The sequence below is a fragment of the Oncorhynchus nerka genome, linkage group LG12 (genome assembly GCF_034236695.1).
Source record: "Oncorhynchus nerka isolate Pitt River linkage group LG12, Oner_Uvic_2.0, whole genome shotgun sequence".
Lineage (NCBI taxonomy): Eukaryota > Metazoa > Chordata > Actinopteri > Salmoniformes > Salmonidae > Oncorhynchus > Oncorhynchus nerka.
In genome coordinates this window covers 61,905,475-61,929,447 of record NC_088407.1, presented here as the reverse complement: position 1 = coordinate 61,929,447, position 23,973 = coordinate 61,905,475, and the positions used below count along the sequence as shown (strand labels likewise).

At 45.0% G+C, this 23,973-nt stretch overlaps 1 protein-coding gene across 2 annotated transcripts; it reads right to left on the bottom strand.

The window, feature by feature from the left end:
• Positions 1 to 7,067: 7,067 nt before the first annotated feature.
• exoc5 (exocyst complex component 5) lies at positions 7,068 to 23,833 on the bottom strand. 2 transcript variants are annotated; one of them, XM_029675447.2, is made up of 18 exons: positions 23,701 to 23,833; positions 21,237 to 21,331; positions 19,262 to 19,409; positions 18,837 to 19,031; positions 17,410 to 17,474; positions 17,111 to 17,139; positions 16,900 to 17,009; positions 16,630 to 16,674; positions 16,358 to 16,498; positions 16,183 to 16,265; positions 15,484 to 15,693; positions 14,722 to 14,869; positions 13,019 to 13,127; positions 12,742 to 12,862; positions 9,874 to 9,960; positions 9,657 to 9,765; positions 9,278 to 9,493; positions 7,068 to 9,121 (listed from the first exon to the last, which is right to left on the bottom strand). In XM_029675447.2, exons 1-18 carry the CDS (start codon positions 23,725 to 23,727, stop codon positions 8,933 to 8,935), a joined length of 2,127 nt encoding a protein of 708 aa, XP_029531307.1. In that variant the 5' UTR covers positions 23,728 to 23,833; the 3' UTR covers positions 7,068 to 8,932. The 2 variants fall into 2 exon arrangements, with proteins under 2 accessions (XP_029531307.1, XP_029531308.1); XM_029675448.2 differs by lacking the exon at positions 7,068 to 9,121 and having other exon boundaries at positions 9,407 to 9,493; positions 9,579 to 9,765.
• Positions 23,834 to 23,973: the final 140 nt, after the last annotated feature.

The following is a 23,973-nucleotide window of genomic DNA, read 5'->3' as shown; positions in this document are numbered from 1 at the left end:
CTCTGGTGTCTGTTTGTTTCTGTTATGTTTGTGGTGTGTCTCCGCGTTGTGCGTGTTTCTGTTTGCCTGTGTGTGTATGCTTGTGTCAGAGGAACATGCTGCTGGAGAGGGAGACTGCAAAGGGAAGGTATTGTTAGGCATGGAGACTGCAAAGGGAAGGTATTTGTAACGGCTTTCTAATGGTGAAGGAGAGTCGGACCAAACTGCAGCGTGTCTATTGTGATTCATCTTTAATAAACCAACGTAACACACAACAAAACACTAACACTACAAAACGAAAACCGAAAACAGCCTATACAAGTGTCTACTAACCTCTAACCAGGACATCAAGACACACAGGACAGGCTGTTTTCGGTTTTCGTTTTGTAGTGTTAGTGTTTTGTTGTGTGTTACGTTGGTTTATTAAAGATGAATCACAATAGACACGCTGCAGTTTGGTCCGACTCTCCTTCACCATTAGAAAGCCGTTACAGAATCACCCACCATACAACCAAAGAATATGGCTGCCTAAATATGGTTCCCAATCAGAGACAACGGTAAACACCTGCCTCTGATTGAGAACCACTTCAGACAGCCATAGACTCTCCTAGAACACCCCACTAAGCTACAATCCCACTATACACACATTCCAAAATCCCAAGACAAAACACACCACAATACAAAAACTCTATGCCACACCCTGGCCTGACCCAATACATGAAGAAAACACAAAATACTTAGACCAGGGCGTGACAGTATTGTTAGGCATGGAGACTGCAAAGGGAAGGTATTGTTAGGCATGGAGACTGCAAAGGGAAGGTATTGTTAGGCATGGAGACTGCAAAGGGAAGGTATTGTTAGGCATGGAGACTGCAAAGGGAAGGTATTGTTAGGCATGGAGACTGCAAAGGGAAGGTATTGTTAGGCATGGAGACTGCAAAGGGAAGGTATTGTTAGGCATGGAGACTGCAAAGGGAAGGTATTGTTAGGCATGGAGACTGCAAAGGGAAGGTATTGTTAGGCATGGAGACTGCAAAGGGAAGGTATTGTTAGGCATGGAGACTGCAAAGGGAAGGTATTGTTAGGCATGGAGACTGCAAAGGGAAGGTATTGTTAGGCATGGAGACTGCAAAGGGAAGGTATTGTTAGGCATGGAGACTGCAAAGGGGAGGTATTGTTAGGCATGGAGACTGCAAAGGGAAGGTATTGTTAGGCATGGAGACTGCAAAGGGAAGGTATTGTTAGGCATGGAGACTGCTATCATCTCCCCTTCTGGCAAAAATCACAAACATTCCCCCATCCATGCTCTCTTCTTCATTTTCTCTCCCTCTCATACACTGTCTCCTCCGCTTTCTCTCTCTCTCTCTCTCTGTATCACTTACAAAGGCAACGGATTCCTCCTCCAAAATGAGGCCACGCACAGAAGGTATGCAAATGAAATCATTGCTTGTGGATTAGAATGGGATACCATATACCCTAAATCATGATTGTCAATCATGGTTGAGGATTAAGGGATATGGGCTTACAGACCTAAAAAAGCAACATTTCCCTCCTCAGGCAGATCCCCATTGTGAGTAGCTCTGAGAAAGAGAGGGTTTGTCAAGGGAGGAGAGTAATACTGGTGCACTACTGCCCCCTGCTTGTCTTTTAGAGGTAGTGAACCATTCTACTACAGCAGCACGGATACTCATTCCACATAGAAAAATACGAGGTGAGCACAGAACACATTAATTTACATTTGATCTACCCTGGAGGCAAATGTTTAATGAAACAAAAGCATGTGTTGACGTAGTGTTTCATCCTCAGTCGAGGAGATGTAGCTCAATTGTTTCTCTCTGCCAAGTGTGCTGGCACAGCACAGGCCACACAGATTTATTTAACCTTTATTTAACTAGGCAAGTCAGTTAAGACCAAATTCTTATTTACAATGACAGCCTAACCCGGCCAAACCCAGACGACACGGGCCAATTGTGCGCCGCCCCATGGGATTCCCAATCACGGCCAGATGTGATACAGGCTGGATTTGAACCAGGGACTGTAGTGACACCACTTGCACTGAGATGCAGTGCCTTACACCACTGCGCCACATTCAGGAGCATGTTGCAGATGTTTCTATTTGAAAAGAACCCAATCCCATGATCCAGACACCTAACTGCTCACATCCCTGGGTAGGATGAGCGCTATTAAACCTAGCTATTGCTTTGTGTGTGTGTGCGCGTGTCTCTAAGGGACGCAGATTAGCTACGAAAACTCTTATCTATTGACAAGCGCAAGCCCTTTGCAATGAGACAATTCATATTGGGATTTCTTGTAAGAAGACAAACCTGTTTATCACAGACAGAGACAGAGCCATGCTTAGCTGATTGTGTGTGCAGGCCTAGGAGACAGAGCCCTCAGTCAGAGCGCCAGTCTGTTCCTGTGGAGCAGTCAAACAGACGAGTCCAGCCAAGAGCGTGCACAGCCCAGGCACCAAGCCAGGCAGCAGCTCCAGAAAACCCTCCACAATAACATAGTATTAATAGAGTTTTTTATGGAATAGAGGGAAGGAGCGGGGAGAACGAAGCACACTATGGCACATTGGTTTAATATTATCAAAAGGATGGTATGACTAAATGATTTAAGGGAGGGCTCAATTGGGCCACAGTGGACTCAGCCTTTGGTATAACAAGACAGAGGGAAGGAGGAGACCAATGGCACCATGCCTAGTGCTGCTCCAGGCTGCCCAAGACTGAAGGTGGCATGAAACCTGTGCCATGTCGGGCCTGGCTGGTACACTCTGGGCAGCAGGTCAAGGCCGGGGCAACATCTGCAGCACATCGAGAGCCTGGCGGGTAAGTGGGGGTATGGCACGATGCCCACCTCCCGACTCCTGTTCTAAGCCCCTCACATAGTGACATCCTAGAGAATAGCTTTTGGAAGGGTCAGCACATGAACAACAACCCATTCTTTCAAATGGAAAGCACCCTATTTACAACCCCTATCATAGCACCCTATTTACAACCCCTATCATAGCACTCTATTTACAACCCCTATCATAGCACCCTATTTACAACCCCTATCATAGCACCCTATTTACAACCCCTATCATAGCACCCTATTTACAACCCCTATCATAGCACCCTATTTACAACCCCTATCATAGCACTCTATTTACAACCCCTATCATAGCACCCTATTTACAACCCCTATCATAGCACCCTATTTACAACCCCTATCATAGCACCCTATTTACAACCCCTATCATAGCACCCTATTTACAACCCCTATCATAGCACCCTATTTACAACCCCTATCATAGCACCCTATTTACAACCCCTATCATAGCACTCTATTTACAACCCCTATCATAGCACCCTATTTACAACCCCTATCATAGCACCCTATTTACAACCCCTATCATAGCACCCTATTTACAACCCCTATCATAGCACTCTATTTACAACCCCTATCATAGCACTCTATTTACAACCCCTATCATAGCACTCTATTTACAACCCCTATCATAGCACCCTATTTACAACCCCTATCATAGCACCCTATTTACAACCCCTATCATAGCTGTATCCAACTTCCCGTTTGACTACTATGCACTATGACTCCTTTTGTATATCTCCACTCCCTCCTTCTAAGCCTTAAATGCCAAGTGACACATGTCTGATATGAAATGTAGTTGGTGACAACAGGCAGTTGAATAGCACCAGTTATTGCTGGCTCTGGCATCATTACTCTTGATTCCCACGTAAAATATTCTAATGAGGGGTGTTGCATGAACACAAAGTGTTAATTACTTGGTGACTAATTTGAAGGGGAATCCTTAACCCCCTCCCAAGCCTGGTTGCCACAACTCCCACACCTGAGTCATCTCTCTGATGATGGCAGGAAAATCAAATATATAAGTGAAATTGATACAAGCTGCCGGCAGACGAAAGAGCAAGTGCTAATCACTATGGATCATTAGCTGAAGATTTAGCTTAAATTGTGTTTAGCAGGAATTAAGCGAAGCTGTTGTTGACATGGATTGACTGCCGTAATGCTTTACTTGTCAGTGCTCCAGGAGGCAGAGGGAGGACCGGCGTGTTACGGAGACGCCGAAAGCAGGGATTTGTGGGATGCTGGAGGACTAGTTGGGCTCGTAGCGTAGACAGAGCGGACAAACTGAAAGTGCTATGACATCGGAGGGTGGAGAAGGGGGTGGCTGGAAGACTGGTGCTTAAGTGTGGATGAGGGGGGAGAATATGACTTGAGGAGAGAAGGATGATATTGACGGACAGAGCAGAGGACTGGAGGAATCAAACTTCCTCTTAACAGAACAGACAATGAAAGGAGTTTTAAGAGTTGTTGCAGTTGTACATAGAAAGTGGAGCACTCGAGAGTCTAGAGTCTGAAACAGAATTTGAATACAATAACGCACTCCGCAAACAAATTGACTGACAAGGAGACATCCCCCTTCCTGAGGGTGTGACAGATAATTATCCTGGTGACACTGCAGGTTGGAAGGTTTGGTAGTCGGGCACTAATACAGGTGTACTAGCTGGCTGAGCTCTACCTGAGCCTGCTGGGTGAGCATCTAGCTCAAGGGGGAGGAGAGGAGAGGGAGAGAGGTGGAAAGAGTGGAGGGAAAGTGAATGGGTTTGGATAAATATTTTGGATTTCCTTGTTGGAAGGTAAGATGATTGATAGAAAAAAAAAACATGGGCAGTGTTAGGTCTTCAGAAGTTACATACGGTACTCTACATCCAGATCCTGGACTGCCTTGTAATAGGCACAAGAAAAAGCAGCAGGAAATATATTTTCCTCAACCAGAGGTTTGACAACGTAGAAGAACAAGCGTGTTTTGTCTCCCTCTCCAGACAGATAACCCTGTGTGTGTAAACATGTCTGGATGTGTGTGTCTATGCAGGAACTGCTCAAACTGTGGCAGCTGATGAGTTAGAGGGAACAGTCTTATCCAGCTCTCCAGTATTGACAGTGTTACTAATCCCCTCCACCTGCTCAAACACTCCCCCAAAACAACATCCCTCCCTCCCATCTGCCCAGGCGGGGCATCCCTGGGGGCAGCCTGTGCCTCTCCCTTCAACTCCTCTCCAGTTATCGTCCCCGGCTGGGGCCCATTACCCCAACCCTTCCCCAGGCAGCATGTATTAATCGCCACAAAAACAAATAGTTTTCAAATGTTTGGAAAAGGCCCAGTGTTTGCGCCGTGGCCTAACAAAATCATTTTTACAAGCTACGTAGTTGTGATTAGGGCTGGGAGAATTGAATTTCAGTGACATTGATAATATTAATATTAGCCTAATTAATTGTGTTGTTTGACTTTACTCAGCACCCTGTGTACCTTTCTACACAACACTAGCCAGCCGGAGCTGTGGCTGAGCTCTCAACCATCTCTATCTCGCCCTGTCTCTCCAGTCCATGACAACTGCACACATTTCATGAACCGCTAGATGTCTAATCCCTCGAACAAATTCTGTTCCTGTAGACTAGAGGAGAACTGTACTCTTTCAGGAAGAAAGTCTGGCATGTTAAGAATACCCAATGACTCATAGAGGTACAGTACCAGTCAAACGTTTGGACACACCTACTCAATTCAAGGGTTTTTCTTCATTCTTAAAAAACAAAACAATTTTCTACATTGTAGAATAATAGTGAAGACATAAACACTGAAATAACATGTGGAATCATGTAGTAACCAAAAACTTGCTAAACAAATCAAAATATATTTTATATTTGAGATTCTTCAAAGCCGCCACCCTTTTCCTTGACAGCTTTGGACACTCTTGGCATTCTCTCAACCAGCTTCATGAGGTAGTCACCTAGGAATGCATTTTAATGAACAGGTGTGCCTTGTTAATTTGTGGAATTTCTTTCCTTAATGCGTTTGAGCCAATCAGTTGTGTTGTGTCAAGGTAGGGGGGGTATAGAGACGATAGCCCTATTTGGTAAAAGACCCAAGTCCATATCATGGCAAGAACAGCTCAAAAAGCAAAGAGAAACGACAGTCCATTATTACTTGAAGACATGAAGGTTAGTCAATCGGGAAAATGTCAAGTTTCTTCAAGTGCAGCCGTAAAAACCATCAAGCACTATGATGAAACTGTCACTTATGAGGACCGCCACAGGAAAGGAAGACCCAGAGTTACCTCTGCCACAGAGGATAAGTTCATTCGAGTTAACTGCACCTCAAATTACAGCCCGAATAAATGCTTCAGAGTTCAAGGAAGACACATCTTAACATCAACTGTTCAGAGGCGACTGCGTGAATCAGGCCTTCCTGGTGGAATTGCTGCAAAGAAACCACTACTAAAGGACACCAATAATAAGAAGAGACTTGCTTGGGCCAAGAAACACAAGCAATGGATATTAGACCGGTGGAAATCTGTCCTTTGGTCTGATGAGTACAAATGTTCGATTTTTGATTCCAACCACTGTGTCTTTGTGAGACTCAGAGTAGGTGAACAGATGATCTCCGCATGTGTGGTTCCCACCGTGAAGCATGGAGGAGGTGTGATTTCAATTCAAGGCACACTTAACCAGCAAGGCTAACACAGCATTCTGCAGCGATACGCCATCCCATCTGGTTCGCACTTAGTGGGACAATCTTTTGTTTTTCAACAGGACAATGACCCATACCCACCTCCAGGCTGTGTAAGGTCTATGTGACCAGGAAGGCGAGTGATGGAGTGCTGCATCAGATGACCTGGCCTCCACAATCACCCTACCTCAACCCAATAGAGATGGTTTGAGGTGAGTTGGACTGTAGAATGAAGGAAACGCAGCCAACAAGTGCTCAGCATATGTATATTTCAAGACAGTTGGAAAAGCATTCCAGGTGAAGCTGGTTGAGAGAATGCCAAGAGTGTGCAAAGCTATCAAGGTAAAGGATTGCTACGTTGAAGAATATAAAATATATTTTGATTTGTTTAACACTTTTTTTGGTTTCATATGTGTTATTTCATAGTTCTGATGTCTTCACTATTATTCTACAATGTAGAAAATAGTACAAATAAATAACAGTACTAACATCTCAAACTCAACTGACTGTTTATGAAAATGAACCAGTAAGGTTGTGCTAGAAGTAAAGACGCTAATTAAACAAAACGTTTTTTTATGAATCATTGATTAAGGTCAAGAGCAGTACACTGGGAACAGCATCATAAGACAATAGAACTTCAGGTTTGATCTTAACTGACACTGACAGTCAATGACCACCATGTGAGAGCCGAGGCACAATGATCTTGACCCTCCCTGGCCTCCCGTATTCCCTGTGAAGTCCACTTAACTTTCACTCATTATCTCCTTAAGCACTGAAGAGCAACATTTCACTGTGTCCTGACCCTGATTCAGGACTGATCCAGGCCACAAAGGATGGATTGGATCGTAAGCCCCTGTGGACAGGTGTCGATCTAGGCAATTACCCATCATCCCAGCCACAGACAGACCACCCAGGACCTCTGAGTGGTTCTCAGACATGCTTACGGCTGGGATCACAGCTCAGTGTGATGACCCCTCACCTCTGCCCTGAGGTCAGGGGTCAGAGAGAGGTGGTCATGTGACTATCTGCCAGGCACAGCGGAGCTCTATACCAGGCTTGGTTAGATATAGATATGGAGAGATACATTAAATTACCATAAGTATGTGGACACCTGTTTATCAAACATCTCATTACAAAATCAAGGGCATTAACATGGAGTTGGTCCCCCCTTTGCTGCTATAACAGCCTCCACTCTTCTGGGAAGGCTTTCCACTAGATGTTGGAACATTGCTGCGGGGACTTTCTTTCATTCAGCCAAAATAGCAATAGTGAGGTCAGGCACTGATGTTGGGCGATTAGGCCTGGCTGGCAGTCGGCGTTCCAATTCATCCCAAAGGTGTTCGCTAGGGTTAAGGTCAGGGCTCTGTGCAAGTCAGTCAAGTTCTTCCACACCGATATCAAGACACGATTTGTGTGTGGAGTTCGCTTTGTGCACAGGGGCATTGTCATACTGAAACAGGAAAGGGCCTTCCCCAAACTGTTGCCACAAAGTTGGAAGCACAGAATAGTCTAGAGGCCTACCACTTCACGGCTGAGCCGTTATTGCTCCTAGACATTTCCACTTCCCACTAAAAGCACTTACAGTTGACTGGGGGTAGCTCTAGCAGGGCAGAGATTTTATAAACTGACTTGTTGGAAAGGTGGCATCCTATGACAGTGCCACATTGAATGTCAATGAGCTTGTCAGTAAGTCCATTCTACTGCCAATGTTTGTCTATGGAGATTGCATGGCTGTGTGCTCAACTTTATACACCTGTCAGCCACGGGTGTGGCTGAAATGGCAGAATTCACTAATTTGAAGGGGTGTCCACTTACTTTGGTGCATATAGTGTATGAGAGAGATAAGGGAGAGCGATATGAGAGAGATGGTAGTGGTGGTGAGAGTAAATTAGATTCCTCTGGGAGTTCTCTATGAGGGGTGGCTGTTTCCAGTCAGTCATTGCCATGACATGCCTGAGCTATGCAGAGTTCAACCTTCTCTATACTGCAGCTTTAGAGTTTGTTCCTGTGGACAAGTGCAGCCACAGAACATATATTTGGCACAATCAAAACAAAACGTCTCTTTATTTTAAAGTAGAAATCTTGGAAATCAAGGTCCATATTACCGGCAATATGACAAAATCTTCTACGGTGGTTTGGTTGATTAGTGTTTAGAAACAAGAGAGCTCAGTCAATATATCTTTGCATTGCAGAAATCAAGGGCAAAATGCAGGTAGCCCAACTGTGAAAGGCGGTGGTCTTTCTTGGCCTCTAAGACGGACAAACAAGCAAAAGGTGCTACTGCAGATGAGAATGAAAGACTAACATCCAGGTTGGCTGAATTCTGTTTCCATGGTGAATCTTGTGAAATCATAGGGCCTGGTGATTGGATGGATGGACAGACAGACAGAGGGCTGGACAGTGACCCATAGACCGGGTCCATTAGCTGAAGTGGCGTCCCAGTCTGGCCTGGCGGTAGTCCACTCTCAGCTGGACGAAGGCGTGCAGAAGGTTCCGGTCCAGGTTGGTAAGCTGCTCGCCAGAGCAAACCTGTTTGAGGTTGTCGGGGGCAACCACCAGGAGGTTACACAAGGCGTGGAACGTGTCAAAGAGCTGCAGCACCAAAGGAACCTGCGGGACAGACAGTCAACCATACACAGAACTTTTACGACATCCAACCCAAGCCAGTATGCTAGCTAGCATTAACTCGGTAGCATTACTAGCGCTTAATATTATGATGTAAATTGTTGCTACAGCTGTAATGCTAACTCTGGTGTGACCTCTCACCCGGAAGTCCTTGGCACTTTTGCGGTACTCGGCCACGTCGCAGATGGCCAGCATGCCTCCCATGGAGCTGTAGCTGTACTGCTGCAGATGCTCGTGGACGAGGCGGTGGAAACGCACGCCCAGCTCCGTCAGCACTGTGTCCACGTTCTTACCGTCCATGGAATTCCGCACACGCTCCACCTGCCGACTTACGTACACACACACCTTGGAGCAGGCCTGGGGAGCACAGGCAGGAAGGGGACATCAGACCGTCTGGTTGGGAGTCACAGGTCGAGTGAAATGGCACTGATTTGTTTTTTACTTTTTAAAACTCATCCGACTACAGTTTCTCTTGGCATATGAGACAAGGGGTGGAGGCTGGGTGCAGTTCACTCCTTACTGCGGTGCACTGGATCATAACGTTGTTCTCGTCTTCAGGCCTGAAGTCTGTCTTCTTCTGTTCCGTAGCCAGGATGTGCTTCATCTGTCCCACCATGCAGTTCAGCGTTCTGCAGAGAGGACAACACCATGACAACCACCCCTCACACACTAATATAATACATTCACTAATTTCCCATGATGTTGTTGAGAACATAAAAAAACAGTGGTTTACTGACCTGTCTATGCCGGTGTCCAGTTTCACCTCCATCTGTTCAATCACCTCCTTCTTCTTGTGCAGGCACTCTGTCAGTTTGGGAGAAGAGCTGGTGGAGAGAGAAGGTCCATAAAAGGTCAACGGTAATACAAAGTAGCACAGAACAACTATCTGGAAAACATGAAGCTTGCTACAGAGTCGCTACCTGTTAGTGAATAACAATAATAATAACAACAACAACGGGAGGCTATCAAACCGTAAGAGGCAGTAATAGTGTACAGTACAAATCAAATCTTATTTGTCACATGAGCTGAATACAACAGCCCAAGAGAGGGAACTGTGGAAAGTTAAGACATTTGACCACAGCTGGCTCAGCAGCCTACTGGACTGTTAAGCGTGAACAAGCTCAAACACACACTTTTCACAAAGGCTGTATTTTCATATAATAAATATATTTCTGTAGACCTTACAGTGAAATGTTAAATACAACAGGTAGACCTTACAGTGAAATGTTAAATACAACAGGTAGACCTTACAGTGAAATGTTAAATACAACAGGTAGACCTTACAGTGAAATGCTTACTTACGAGCCCCTAACCAACAATGCAGTTTAAAAAAAAATACGGATAAGAATAAGAAATAAAAGTAACAAGTAATTAAATAGCAGCAGTAGCGAGACTATATACAGGGGGTACCGGTACAGAGTCCATGTGCGGGGGCACCGGTTAGTTGAGGTAATATGTACATGTAGGTAGAGTTATTAAAGTGACTATGCATAGATGATAATAACAGAGAGTAGCAGTGGTGTAAAAGAGGGGTGGGGGGGGCAATGCAAATAGTCTGGGTAGCCATTTGATTAGATATTCAGGAGTCTTATGGCTTGGGGGTAGAAGCTGTTTAGAAGCCTCTTAGACCTAGACTTGGCACTCCGGAACTGCTTGCCGTGTGGTAGCAGAGAGAACAGTCTATGACTAGGGTGGCTGGAGTCTGACAATTTTTAGGGCCTTCCTTTCACACCACTTGATATAGAGGTCTTGGATGGCAGGAAGCTTGGCCCCAGTGATGTACTGGGCCGTTCACACTACCCTCTATAGTGCCTAGTGGTTGGAGGCTGAGCAATTGCCATACCAGGCCGTGACGCAACCAGTGCTGTCGATGGTGCAGCTGTATAACCTTTTGAGGATCTGAGGACCCATGCCAAATCTTTTCAGTCTCCTGAGGGGGAATAGGTTTTGTCGTGCCCTCTTCATATCTGTCTTGGTGTGCCTGGACAGCCCCGTTGATGAGAATGGGGGCGTGCTCGGTCCTCTTTTCCTGTAGTCCACAATCATCTCCTTTGTCTTGATCACGTTGAGGGAGAGGTTGTTGTCCTGGCACCACACTGCCAGGTCTCTGACCTCCTCCCTATAGGCTGTCTCGTCATTGTCGGTGATCAGGCCTCCCACAGTTGTGTCATCGGAAAACTTAATGAATGTGCTGGAGTCGTGCAGTCATGAGTGAACAGGGAGGACAGGAGGGGACTGAGCACGCATCCCTGAGGGGCCCCTGTGTTGAGGATCAGCGTGGCAGATGTGTTGTTACCTACCCTTACCACCTGGGGATGGACTGTCAGGAAATCCAGGATCCAGTTGCAGAGGGGGGTGTTTATTCCCAGGGTCCTTAGCTTATTGATGAGCTTTGAGGGCTCTATGGTGTTGAACGCTGAGCTGTAGTCAATGAATAGCATTCTCACATAGGTGTTCCTTTTGTCCAGGTGGGAAAGGGCAGTGTGGAGTGCAATAGAGATTGCCTGGTGTTGGGTATGCAAATTGGAGTGGATCTAGGGTTTCTGGGATACTGTTGTTGATGTGAGCCATGACCAGCCTTTCAAAGCACTTCATGGCTACAGACATGAGTGCTACGGGTCGGTAGTCATTTAGGCAGGTTACCTTAGTGTTCTTGGGCACAGGCATTATGGTGGTCTGCTTAAAACACGTTGGTATTACAGACTCGGATAGGGAGAAGTGGAAAGTGTCAGTGAAGACACTTGCCAGTTGGTCAGCGCATGTTCGCAGTACACGTCCTGGTAAGCCCTGCGGCCTTGTGAATGTTGACCTGTTTAAAGACAGCTCCTTGAAAGCGAAAGCTGAAAGCGACAGGTCTAACCTTTAGCTCAGTGCAGTGTGAGAGCAAAATTGCAAGATTGTTATAATACTTTTATTGCATCAAACGGTTGTTTTATGCAACAAAATAGAGGGTTCTTATAACTCTATTGTGTCTGTGTGAATTGAAAGTGGGCCTCTGGGAGATAACACTGCCAGGAGATATAGGATGTCCTTGGGGATACCGCATTCCAGAACATGAGTTCGATAAGGTACCAGGGAGAGACGACTCCAGAGCCAGACCCTGGTCTCTACATAATGAGATACTTATAATTAACAGCAGACAGTATCTTTCATACAAATCTTAACCTTGTGACCCATTCCATACATCTGTTTTTTGTCATGAACATCCAGGAGGATGGACTTTGCTATAAAATGCTGTGGCTCAAATCCGCTCATTGGTTTCTCAGTGATCACCTCCAGGTGTGATTACCGACCAGCTCCATTAATGCAGTAATTAAATAATACAGTTTTATTGTTTTGAAGAAATCAAAAAGTCTCCCTTTGATTACAATAATTCCACCACAGCGGATGTTGCCTGTAGTCCATGGCTTCTGGTTGGGGTATGTACGTACGGTCACTGTGGGGACGATGTCGTCGATGCACTTATTGATGAAGCCAATGACTGATGTGGTGTACTCAACGCCATCGGAGACATCTCGGAAAATAATCCAGTCTGTGCTAGCAATTGACTGCAGTATGGGACAGGGGGGGATAGGTGTGATTGACAGGACACGCCCTATGCTAACCTGATAAGAGGCATGAGGTGGTCATTGAACTGCTTATCAAACAGGTGGAAGATGGTGTTGGCCTGCTGAACTACATCCAGGAAGTAAAGGTTGGCATTCTTGGCATCAGCTGATGGAATGGCTGTAGAGAGAGGCGAGAGAAACAAACACTTTCCATTTAAAAAGGCACAAGAGAAGATTAATTTTACACCCACACGTAAAAAGGATTTACTCAATGTTTCTAAAAGGTTTTTCGACCTTTACTGTGTTAGTGACAGTTAGTGAGAGTTGAGTGTACCGGAAAGGCCGATCTCCAGTGCGTAGTCAATGTGGTCCACACACAGGTGCTCCACCAGCAGCAGGAAGATGGAGAAGGCGTTCTTGGGCAGGTCCGAGGGATCTGAGAGCTGGTTCACAACACACAGAGACAGGACCTGATTTCCTCGCAGCACTCTACAGGGATCTACTGCAAAGGCCTCATTTACATACACCGTAGCCAAATATATTTAAACTCAGTTTCACAATTCCTGACATTTAATCCTTGTAAAAATTCCCTATTTTAGGTCAGTTAGGATAATCACTTCATTTTAAGAATGTGAAATATCCGAATAATAGTAGAGAGAATTATTTCTTTCAGCTTTTTATTTCTTTCATCACATTCCCAGTGTGTCAGAAGTTTACATACACTCAATTAGTATTTGGTAGCATTGCCTTTAAATTGTTTGACTTGGGTCAAACGTTTCAGGTAGCCTTCCACAAGCTTCCCACAATAAGTTGGGTGAATTTTGGCCCGTTCCTCCTGACAGAGCTGGTGTAACTGAGTCAGGTTTGTAGGCCTCCTTGCTTACACACGCCTTTTCAGTTCTGCCATCAAAGTTTCTATAGGATTGAGGTCAGGGCTTTGTGATGGCCACTTCAATACCTTGAATTTGTTGTCTTTAAGCCATTTTGCCACAACTTTGGAAGTATGCTTGGAGTCAATGTCCTTTTGGACGACTCATTTGCGACTTCCTAACTTGAGTCTTGAGACGTTGCTTCAAAATATTCACAGAATTTTGTATTCCTCATGAAGCCATCTATTTTGTGAAGTGTACCAGTCCCTCCTGCAGCAAAGCACCCCCACAACATGATGCTGCCACCCCCGTGCTTCACGGTTGGGATGGTGTTCTTCAGCTTGCAAGCCTCCCCCTTTTTCCTCCAAACATAATGATGGTCATTACAGCCAAACAGTTCAATTTTTGTTTCATCAGACCAGAGTATTTTTCTCCCAAAAGTACGATCTTTGTCCCCATGTGCAGTTGCAAACTGTTGTCCGGCTTTTTTTAATGACGGTTTTGGAGCAGTGACTTCTTCCTTGCTGAGCGGCCTTCAGGTTATGTTGATATAGGACTCGTTTTACTGTGGATATAGATACCTTTGTACCCGTTTCCTCCAGCATCTTCACAAAGTCATTTGCTGTTGTTCTGGGATTGATTTGCACTTTTCGCACCAAAGAACGGTCATCTCTAGGAGACAGAATGCGTCTCCTTCCTGAGCGGTATGACGTGGTACCATGGTGTTTATACTTGCGTACTATTGTTTGTACAGATGAATAGCCTATCAGAAGCTTCTAAAGCCATGACATCATTTTCTGGTATTTTCCAAGCTGTTTAAAGGCACAGTCAACTTAGTGTATGTAAACTTCTGACCCACTGGAATTGTGATACAGTGAATTATAAGTGAAATAATCTGTCTGTAAACAATTGTTGTAAAAATGACTTGTGTCATACACAAAGTAGATGTCCTAAACGATTTGCCAAAACTACAGTTTGTTATCAAGAAATGTATGGAGTGGTTGAAAAACAAGTTTTAATGACTCCAACCTAAGTGTATGTAAACTTCCGATTTCAACTGTATGATCACTGTGACAAAGGATCCTGTTATGATAATTCAGTACAGACTGTGACATCACTGCAGTCAGTGTTATTGTCTCTCCTGTAGGGGGCAGCATAGCAGCCTCACCCTGTTGCACCTCTCGAAGGCGTGGCGTGTCTCCTGCAGCAGGTTGACCACCACCTCCTGGGACAGGAAGGTCTCCCCGTGGGTGTCGATGCTGGGCCCCAATGGCAGGTTGGTGCGCTGTCTGATCCGCTCCTTCAGCTCCTGGATACTGAAGGGGGGGGGGTTGATTAAGTGCACCGGGCTATGGCCCGTGACGTGAACGGAGGAGTGCCCGAAATCTGCACCTCTGTCATGTCGTCAACAAAGCAGCATGGTGCATCATTCAGAAAAACACCACTTTCTTATTTCTCCATAAAATGCTTCAATTTTCAAAAAATTCATTGGGAAGGCAGATAAAGCCTTTTCATCAAAAGCAATCATGTTTGCACTTGAAAACACAGAATCCTACTCACTACTCCAAGTGCCTAAACTACGCCACTTTTGTTTTGAGCCAAAACAGGGCACCTGGCTCACACCCGGGAGGCAGCACGGTTCTAAAACGAATGCATTCAACACTAACCGGCTTCACCATACCCGGGTCATTAACAGAACTCCCTCACCATTACACCATTAAGGAAAAGGGAGGAGTCTGAACTCAAAGACAGGACCTTGATATGAGGAGTGGAGAGATGAGGGATGTACTATTTAAAGCCATTTAACTATTTAATCCAACTCAGGTCTGACACCAAGGTGGAGAAGGAAGTTCAGGGTAAAGGGAGAAGACGGAGTAGAGAGGGGAGGGTCATGGGGGCTCTAGGGTAGAGGTGGTCAGTCACTTCCTACCTGCCCCCACCCAGTGGGCGTTTCTGGTGGTTCTTGGAGTCGTAGTAGCGTTGCAGGATCATGGCGCTGCGTGTGCGGAGGTAATCTTTCTCCATTTCAATGTAGCTCTCCAGATAGGTGGAGAAGATGTTCTTGATGAGCTTGGACAGGAACGTGTGTTTGTCTGAGCCCAGGTTGAACTCTGTTAGCTTGGCAGCCAAGGCTGTCGTCCTGGAGACACAGGGTTGCCAAGATTACCAATGGTCAGACTGGAGGGTATGAGGTATTAAAGGCCCAGTGCAGTCAAAAACTTGATCTCCTGTATTTTATATATATTTCCACACTATGATGTTGCAAAAATACTGTGAAAATGATAATTCCCTTTTAGTAAGAGCTGTTTGAAAAGATTGACTGAAATGTCAACCTGTTGTGGTGGGATGGAGTTTTGCCTGTTGACATCACCAGGTGGTAAATAAGATAATAGACCAATTAGAGTTCCAAACCTCTCTGCCAATATCAGCTAGTTTTCAGTTTTCCCCTCCCCACTCAGTCCACTCCCAGACAGACCTAGCAAAATTATTGATTGAGAAATTGCTTTAATTTAAAGCAATCACAGTAAGGTACATATTGTTAGCCAGAAATTATTTGGTATCGAGATAAAAAAAAATAAGCCTGCATTGGACCTTTAAGAGTGAGAGTTCAAAGGTGAACAGACATTACCTGGTGTAGAGGTCGTAGAGGTTTTTGAGGTATTGTTCTATGTCAGAGCGGCGGGTCTCATCCAGCTTCTCTTTCACGTGAGCCTGGAAACACAAAGCTGCTCAGTCAGTCCAACAGAACTGGGTCAGAGAAGGTATTGTCTGACAAATCTAGTGGCAGATATTGTTCACTATACCTGTAGTTTGTTCTCAAATATGTTCTGGATGAGTTTGGCCATGACGGTCTCGGGGCTCTGGAAGACCTCTCCCACCTGCTTGTTGACTCGCTGGCAGAGGAGGGCCGTGTCTTCAAACACATCACTACGCATGTACGCTCCCTGAACACACACAGAGTTAATTACAGACCTCAGGACTACAACTTGTGGTGAGACTACAACAGAAGCGGAAAGGTACTCTATACTAAACTGTTATGAAAGGGTTCATGTTCAACTGAACACTGCACACTCACCTCCTGACACTGCTTGATATAAACATCTACACAGTGCGCATAGCCCTGCAGGAAACAAAGACATGTCACAATCACACCTGCATCATTACCACAATCCAACATCTCCAAAGAACAAACTGGAATCATGGTTGTATAGACGCTAAATGAGATACAAGTGCATATTTGTAAGTTACAATATGCACTACTACTACACATACACCGCTCAAACAATAACACTAATCTTTCTTTAATATGGAGACGTATCAAAACAGTCCAGTGTTTGTGGGTCACCTTGAAATGTAAGAGGACTGCGGCGACCTCCCGCATGCGGCCAATCTCGCCCCTACGCTGGGCCGCCGTGAACTCCTGGACCAGCTGGCGCTCCAGGTCGTGGTATTTACCTAGAGAGACACATTCAGATTGAGTTGCCTTTCTTAGCATGGCTGTGCAATCATTTGTTGATCAATCAGCAACAAAGGTCATTTTGAGTGCAACCACTCACTTGCAATCTTGGCCTTGACATCTGCAAACCTGTAAGAGGACAAGAATAGAGGCATTCACCAAAGAGGATATCGGAGATTAAAAAGACTCAAACTCAAAATGATGTCAATGTAAACTTGCACGTGTGACATTTGTAGTCCCTCTTGAAGTGAAATGTATTCTCTCACTCAGAAACACTAGTTAATGCAACATAACATTTACAAAACTAGTCTGGTTGGGTTGGAGGCACAGAGTAGCAGCACCGATACTGTTTACATTGTACCACAGAGCTCGTGTAAAGCTGCCTGCAGGACGACTCACCTGTCAAACGGCAGCTCCTGCGCTATGAGATGCAACTTCTGAATGATATCAGCAGCTTCCTTAATCTGGGAAAGGGAGAAATAGGGGGGAAGGAGTCGGGAGGGAGAGAAACATTAGAAATGGACACCCAAACAGAGAGCAGACCAACAGTAGCAGCATCTCCACTTAGGAGATCATGTTAAACCAGCCCTCCTCTTCCCTGTACACCATGGAGCTGATAACAAGCAGCCGCCGCTCACCTGGCTAACAGCATCCGCAGCAGCAGCCCTGGGTTAGCAGCATATCTAACTCTTTATTGGCATGCCTCCTCTGAATGGGCTCTAATCCCACTGCAGCCTAAATCGCCTTCAATAATCTGTCCGGCCAGGGATATCTCTTAAAAAATGGGCCCTGTCGAGAACCCGCCACTCCCCTCCCCCTGACATACATGCTGGCTGAAAACCCCAGACCTAGTAAAGGCCCGCCGTCCGCAACTCTTCTGTTCCCGCAGATGCCTGCCTCAGCTAACATCATTACTCCGCTCCCATGAGGAGGATCCAGCCTTTCTGCGCGGCAAAGGTTTTCTAAGTATCTGTCCCCCAGCTAAGATTAGCTAAATCCCATGTAAGTAATGTAGCCGTCTCTCTGCAGTCAGGGTTTAGCAGCACTTGTCTCCTCGCTGGCGGCCCAGCCCTCCCTTTCAGAAGGATTAGCAAAGCCATCCCCCCTTCAGCTATTCACTCGCAGCTTTCCTCTTTCCCCCTCATCTGGAGGTATGCTCAGGAAAAGGGATCCGTCCGATATTCCCACCATGCCTCTCCGGAAGCATTCCCATCCCATCTCCAGGTCCCGTCTCTGAGATTGACCTCCAGACTCTCCGCCCGCTTTGATTACGGTTTCCCCACTCGCTCTTAAACTGTTTTGACAATCCCCAATCAAACTTTTGAGGGTTGATAGTGAGGTCACTCAAATGGCTTTGAACTCTTATCAGAAACGTAGATTAATTAGGCCCAGTTTTCTCCCATAAGAAATATATTTTGATGTGCTTTCCCATGCCACATTTAGCTGTAGTAGGAGAAAATGGTGATGACCAAGACCGTCAAAAGCAACAACAAAAAAAGTCTCTCTCTCACACCTTGCAATTAATGCGATTAAGACAGACATGAGCATGTTGACATCCATGGTAGTCAATCCTCTAGCTATTGTCAAAAAGTAAAGGCCAGTTGATTAATCCAAATTAGCTCAGGGATCCAACTAAAGGGATCAATTCCACAAATTACAATGTGTGGTTAACTCAATCCTGTTCATTGACTTTTTTCAGTTCTGAACATCTTTCACTGCTGTAGTGGTGTTATTTTCAAGGGTCAATCTTTTTCATTTTTGAAAAACATAAAAAAGGTCAATCTCTAAGAATACACGAGGGTGGATGGTAATGTGTGTATCATGACCTTCTCTGGGTGGTTGAAGACATCACTGCGCAGGTCCCCATCTAGGAACTCATTGAAGTAGGTCATGAGACGCTGTGCCTCCACCGCCCTCTGTCTGGGCGTGTTCACGCCCTCCAGCTGGTCGCCAAGGTGACACACCTTGGTGGCCACATAGCTGATGTGCTCGTCCAACTCCTGGAAGTGCTGGAAGGCTACCTGTATGGAAACAGAGAGTTGTGCAAAAAGAAATTGCACATTGTGTGACATGATTAATGAATGGGGATAAACATAATCTTGCATGATGGCAGGGCTTTCAAAATGTAGCAAGGGTCATAATGCTTTTATATTACACTGGATTCTGACATTCTCTTCAAAACGTGCCTGTCTACAGGGTAAAAGGCTGGGGATCTGAGGTTGTGGTGGGTCCAGTGGGTTGTGAAACTGACCTGGTTGCTCCTCTGTAAGTCCTGCACTTTGTGGGCAAACTCCTTGGCCTCTCTGTGACACTGGTGCTCCAGCTTCTCCACCCGCCGCTGGATCTTCTCATCTAGCTGCTTCAGCTCCTCTATGTGGTTCTCAAACTCCTCCAGCAGCCTAGGAGGCAAGCAGGACAAGGGCTTTAAAAGACTGCAGGCCTACCTCACATTGGTCTAGACTCTCCATAGCCATGAGTTCACTTACAAGCTGGCCTTCAACTTGAGCTACAGCCATAAGTTCACAGCAAACAAAGGGTAGACAAAATGCTTTAGTATACTAGCATGGGTGAGTCATTTAGGGTTGGATTTGTCCTACTAACTCAGTCGTCACGAGTCAAGATCACATTCGGGGTCAAAATGCAAGCCAAGATCTACCACTCAGATTTAAAAAAAAAACATGATTTAAAAAGTCTGTATGCAATAAAAAAAAAACTTCTGTAGGAATGAGGTTTGTGCCGTAGGCCTAGTACATAATCACAGCATTTGGCTATATGACTGGCCTGCCAATATTGTTCTTCTCAGACCATATTGTATTTCAAAACTTGAGGTTTGATAACAAGATAGATAAGTTCTATCACTTTCGAGGTACAGCTGAGAATACATTTAAATAATTGGCTTTTTTATTTTACTAGAGTGATGGTCCCTGCATCCGATGGTCAGTCTCAGCAGAGGGAGAGCACAGCAGAGGGGTCTGCCTCTCATGGTCCCTGCTCTCTCCTTTCCTCCGGTGAGACTGACCAGAGAGATTTCTGCCTCAGGAACAACATGAATTTGTGCATATGACCAGAAAAAGTGAAATATTCCTTGACACAATGAGCAATTAATAAAAGACGCAGGTCTATCAATACTCATTCCTTGGAGTTGCAGCGCGAGTGGAAGTAGGGAAAAGCACATTTATGTTTTGAAAAGGGGTTGAATAAAAACAGAAACATGAACTCACTCATAAAAACACCAGCTCTTTTCTATATTCTTTGACAGTCTCTCTCTGGTCGAGGTTTTAAAAGCTATGAAATCTCACCTAGGCTAATATCAAACTTTGCTGTGGGGTTGTGGAAGCTGTATGCACAGTGATTTTAGCTAACAGACTGGACAGGGGCACACTTGATTTAACTTTCCTGGTCTGCCGGGTAGGCAGAGTTTGTCCCGCCAGACAATGAAATGTAGTTCAAAGTGGGAACATGCAGAACTTCTGAGTCAAATGAACCTACTGCCAACAGAGCAAGATGCCTTCAGCCTTCTAAATTAAAAAAAAAATATATATATATAGGAGTGCAAGGTTTTATCATTGACTTTTCTTCAGAAATGTTTGGTGATCGACTAGGAATGCCTTGCAGATTGAGATCGACCGGTTGGTGACCACTGTACTAACCTTACACTCATTCAGTTAATATTTATACATAGTATTGAGGGCTTAATCATTGGGTCCCCACATTTACGAAGCTCTACAAACTGGGAGCTACGTCAGCTGCATTTAAAGTGAGGACTGTGGAGCAAATGTTGTAAGTCAGCACCATATTTAACAGACTAGGAAACGTCCCAAAATGATGAGTATTTAATCTCTAATTCCCGCAGCAGTGGCTTCAGCTTAGGGACATCTCCCATCCCTTCCCAATGCACATTCATTTCCTCGCTGTCAGTTACTGTATGACTCAGAGCTCGGTGGCCTCCCATTACACACTGCCTCTGAGTTATCTTCAATGGAGGTTTAAATAGAACTTGTTGTATGTTTGGGACTAGAGCTTTAAGAAAGGGGGATAAGGCTGAAACAAAGGTAAGGGTCTTAAAAGGGGAAGCACAAGGACCTGCAATAAGACAGGGGATTGGCTGCTGGTTGATCAAGATTAGGCTGGTGGTAGGTGTTAGGGTTAGTTAGTCTTTTGAAAAGAGGTCAAGAGTCATGATTACGGTAACTTTCAGTAAAGCCATGTCTTTAGAACAAGACTACCTTTTGGGGTCGAATGCCTCAGCTCCGCCTTTGGACCCTCCTCCAGGGGTTCTCCAGGCCAACCTCTCTATGTACTCATCTGCATCAAAGGGCTCCTGTGGATCAAGCACACACAGTGTCAATCTCTGTCCTGTCAAGACTGTCTTAGATAAATGGTGAGCATGGGATGTGACATGAGCAATACTGGAACCTGGCTAGCCGACTAAACTCAACGACTGTATAATTGTGGGCTAATCTTTGGGTGCTGAAATCGGTAGTTTTTTAAAATAAAAACTTCATTTTATGTGATGTCGGAGTTCCAATCCGCCCACACTAGGCGCTGCTCAACTCCATCGTAAATCGTTGAGTTTAGTTGACTAGACCATGGCATACATTAACCCTTATTGTGTCAAATTGTCAATGATTGATTACAGGTGCACTCAAGTAGCTAGCTGGCTACATGGTTTCAATGCTTTTTTGGCAGTTTTGGGGAAGCTACTCTGAAAATATAGTTGCTATTTTTTTAAAATTTAACTAGGCAAGTCCGTTAAGAACAATTCTTGTTTACAATGATGGCCTTTCCGGCCAAACCTGGACGACGCTGGGCCAATTGTGGGCCGCCCTATGGGACTGCACTGAGATGCAGTGCCTTAGACCGCTGCAAAGTTTACCAAGAAGTTAACTTCTTCCAAACTACTTAGTGAAAAAAATAACATCTAAATCTGAAATGTCATATACAACAAATTGCAAGAACAGATCCCTATAGTCAGATGTTAACAGAATGTATGATTTAGCCTATTTAACAAATAATTAGAATTAGGCACACAACGTGTTTCAAGTGAGAATTAGCTAGGTTTGATGCCAAAAAATCAAGGAAATTCTTTCCCTCACCCATCTTTTCTTTTTGCCAAAACGTAGCGTGCAGTTAGTAGTTAGCTACACCAAAACATGGCAAAAAATAATTAACTACCAAGATTTGAATTTAGTTCAACCACCACCAAGCTATTGCAAAAAGTCATTAAATGACTAGTCACTAGTTGAACAATGTAGCTAGTTCACTACTCCCAAACACTGATATCTAGGGGCGTGACAAGCTACCTAGCCAATGCTACTGTAAACCAGTAACTTAGGCAATAACATAAGACAGAGCAGGGGTGGGCAAACGTTTTGGCTCGAGGAACACATCGGGATTTTGAAATTCAACGGAGGGATGCAATCAATTTGCGGAGCCCTCCCGAGTGGCGCAGCGGTTTAAGGCGTCACTACAGACCCGGGTTCAATCCCAGGCTGTGTCACAGCAGGCCGTGACTGGGAGACCCATGAGGCGGCGCACAATTGGCCCAGCATCATCCGGGTTAGGAGAAGGTTTGACAGGCCGAGATGTCCTGTGGCGGGCTGGGCCAAATCCCTACGGGAGTTGCAGCAATGGGACAAGACTACCTACCAATTGGATACCATGAAATTGGGGATAATTTTTTTTAACAAAAAATAAATATATCATAAAATGTAATACGTCTTGCGGGCTAGATTGAAGTGCCCAGTGGGATGGATACACTTTGCCCCCCAAGATAGAAGTAACTTTGATAACAATCACAAATCGTTAAGGTACAGCTGGGGGGTATACTACAAATCAGGTTCAATGAGTTAACCAGCTAACTTGTCTAAATGCTCTAAAATAACTTGAAATGGGCTCAGCATTTTAAAACACATGAGTTTAGCTTTCTTAATTAACCAACAAAAATCGGCTATTTCTGGTTGTTTATCAAGTTAGCTGGCTAACTCACTGAACCTACTTTGTAGTATAACCCTCTAGTCAACTTACATAATTGACAAATGATCACATCGTCAACATCTGCCTGGGTAAACACTACAGTAACTAGCTTTGTTAGCTAGCTGTCAGTGCAAAATAGCTAGCAAATGGTAACGTAGCTAGCTAATGGACAGCCGGTCAACTTCCTAACCAGCAGATCTGACCCGCTTGCTTACAGCTGCGCTAGGACAGGGTTCGGATAGGATTCCTGTGTTGATTAAGACACCACGGAGCCGGCGCGAGATATGGCTCGGAAAACGTACCTCAATCCTGGGAAATGCGTTGTACTCCCGAATTTTTTCGGTGTAACTGTTGGGACAATTCGGAGTACACCGCATTTCTCATCCCTGTTTTGAAGTACGTTTTCCGAGCCTTACCTCGCGCTGGCTCAGTGGGGTCTTAACCTACAGAGGAAGCCTATCCGACCCTAGTGCAGCTGTAAGCAAGCGGGTCGGATCTGCTGACAAGGCAACTTCCTAGCTGAGGCACAATTTCCAATCCTTATAGCTATATCTGGCTAGCTAGTTAGCCTAAATTAAGACATTTCAACTAACGCTACTCATCTAACGTTTAAACAGGGGGTTATCTAGCTCATACTTATCCTCCTAGCTAGCTATTAAGCTACCACTAAAGTTAGCAGTCAGCTAGGCCAAGGGAACATACAGTTTATTTTACCTCGAATAGTTGAGGAGTCGTTGCCATGTTCTACTTATATCTGCAATGTACAAATTGCAGTTTAGGCAAACTAACATTCGGGTATGACAGCCGACTAACTGATCAGCTGGATTTATGTTTTGCCCTTTGTTGATACATTTAACAGCTCTACTTCCGGGTCGTCACTAGTTTCCATAGCCTTAGGCCGTATTCGAGAACGTCAAAACCGTGGTGTATCATGGGTTAATTGTGACTGACTGACTAATCGATCAATAATATTGAGCAGTTATTTAG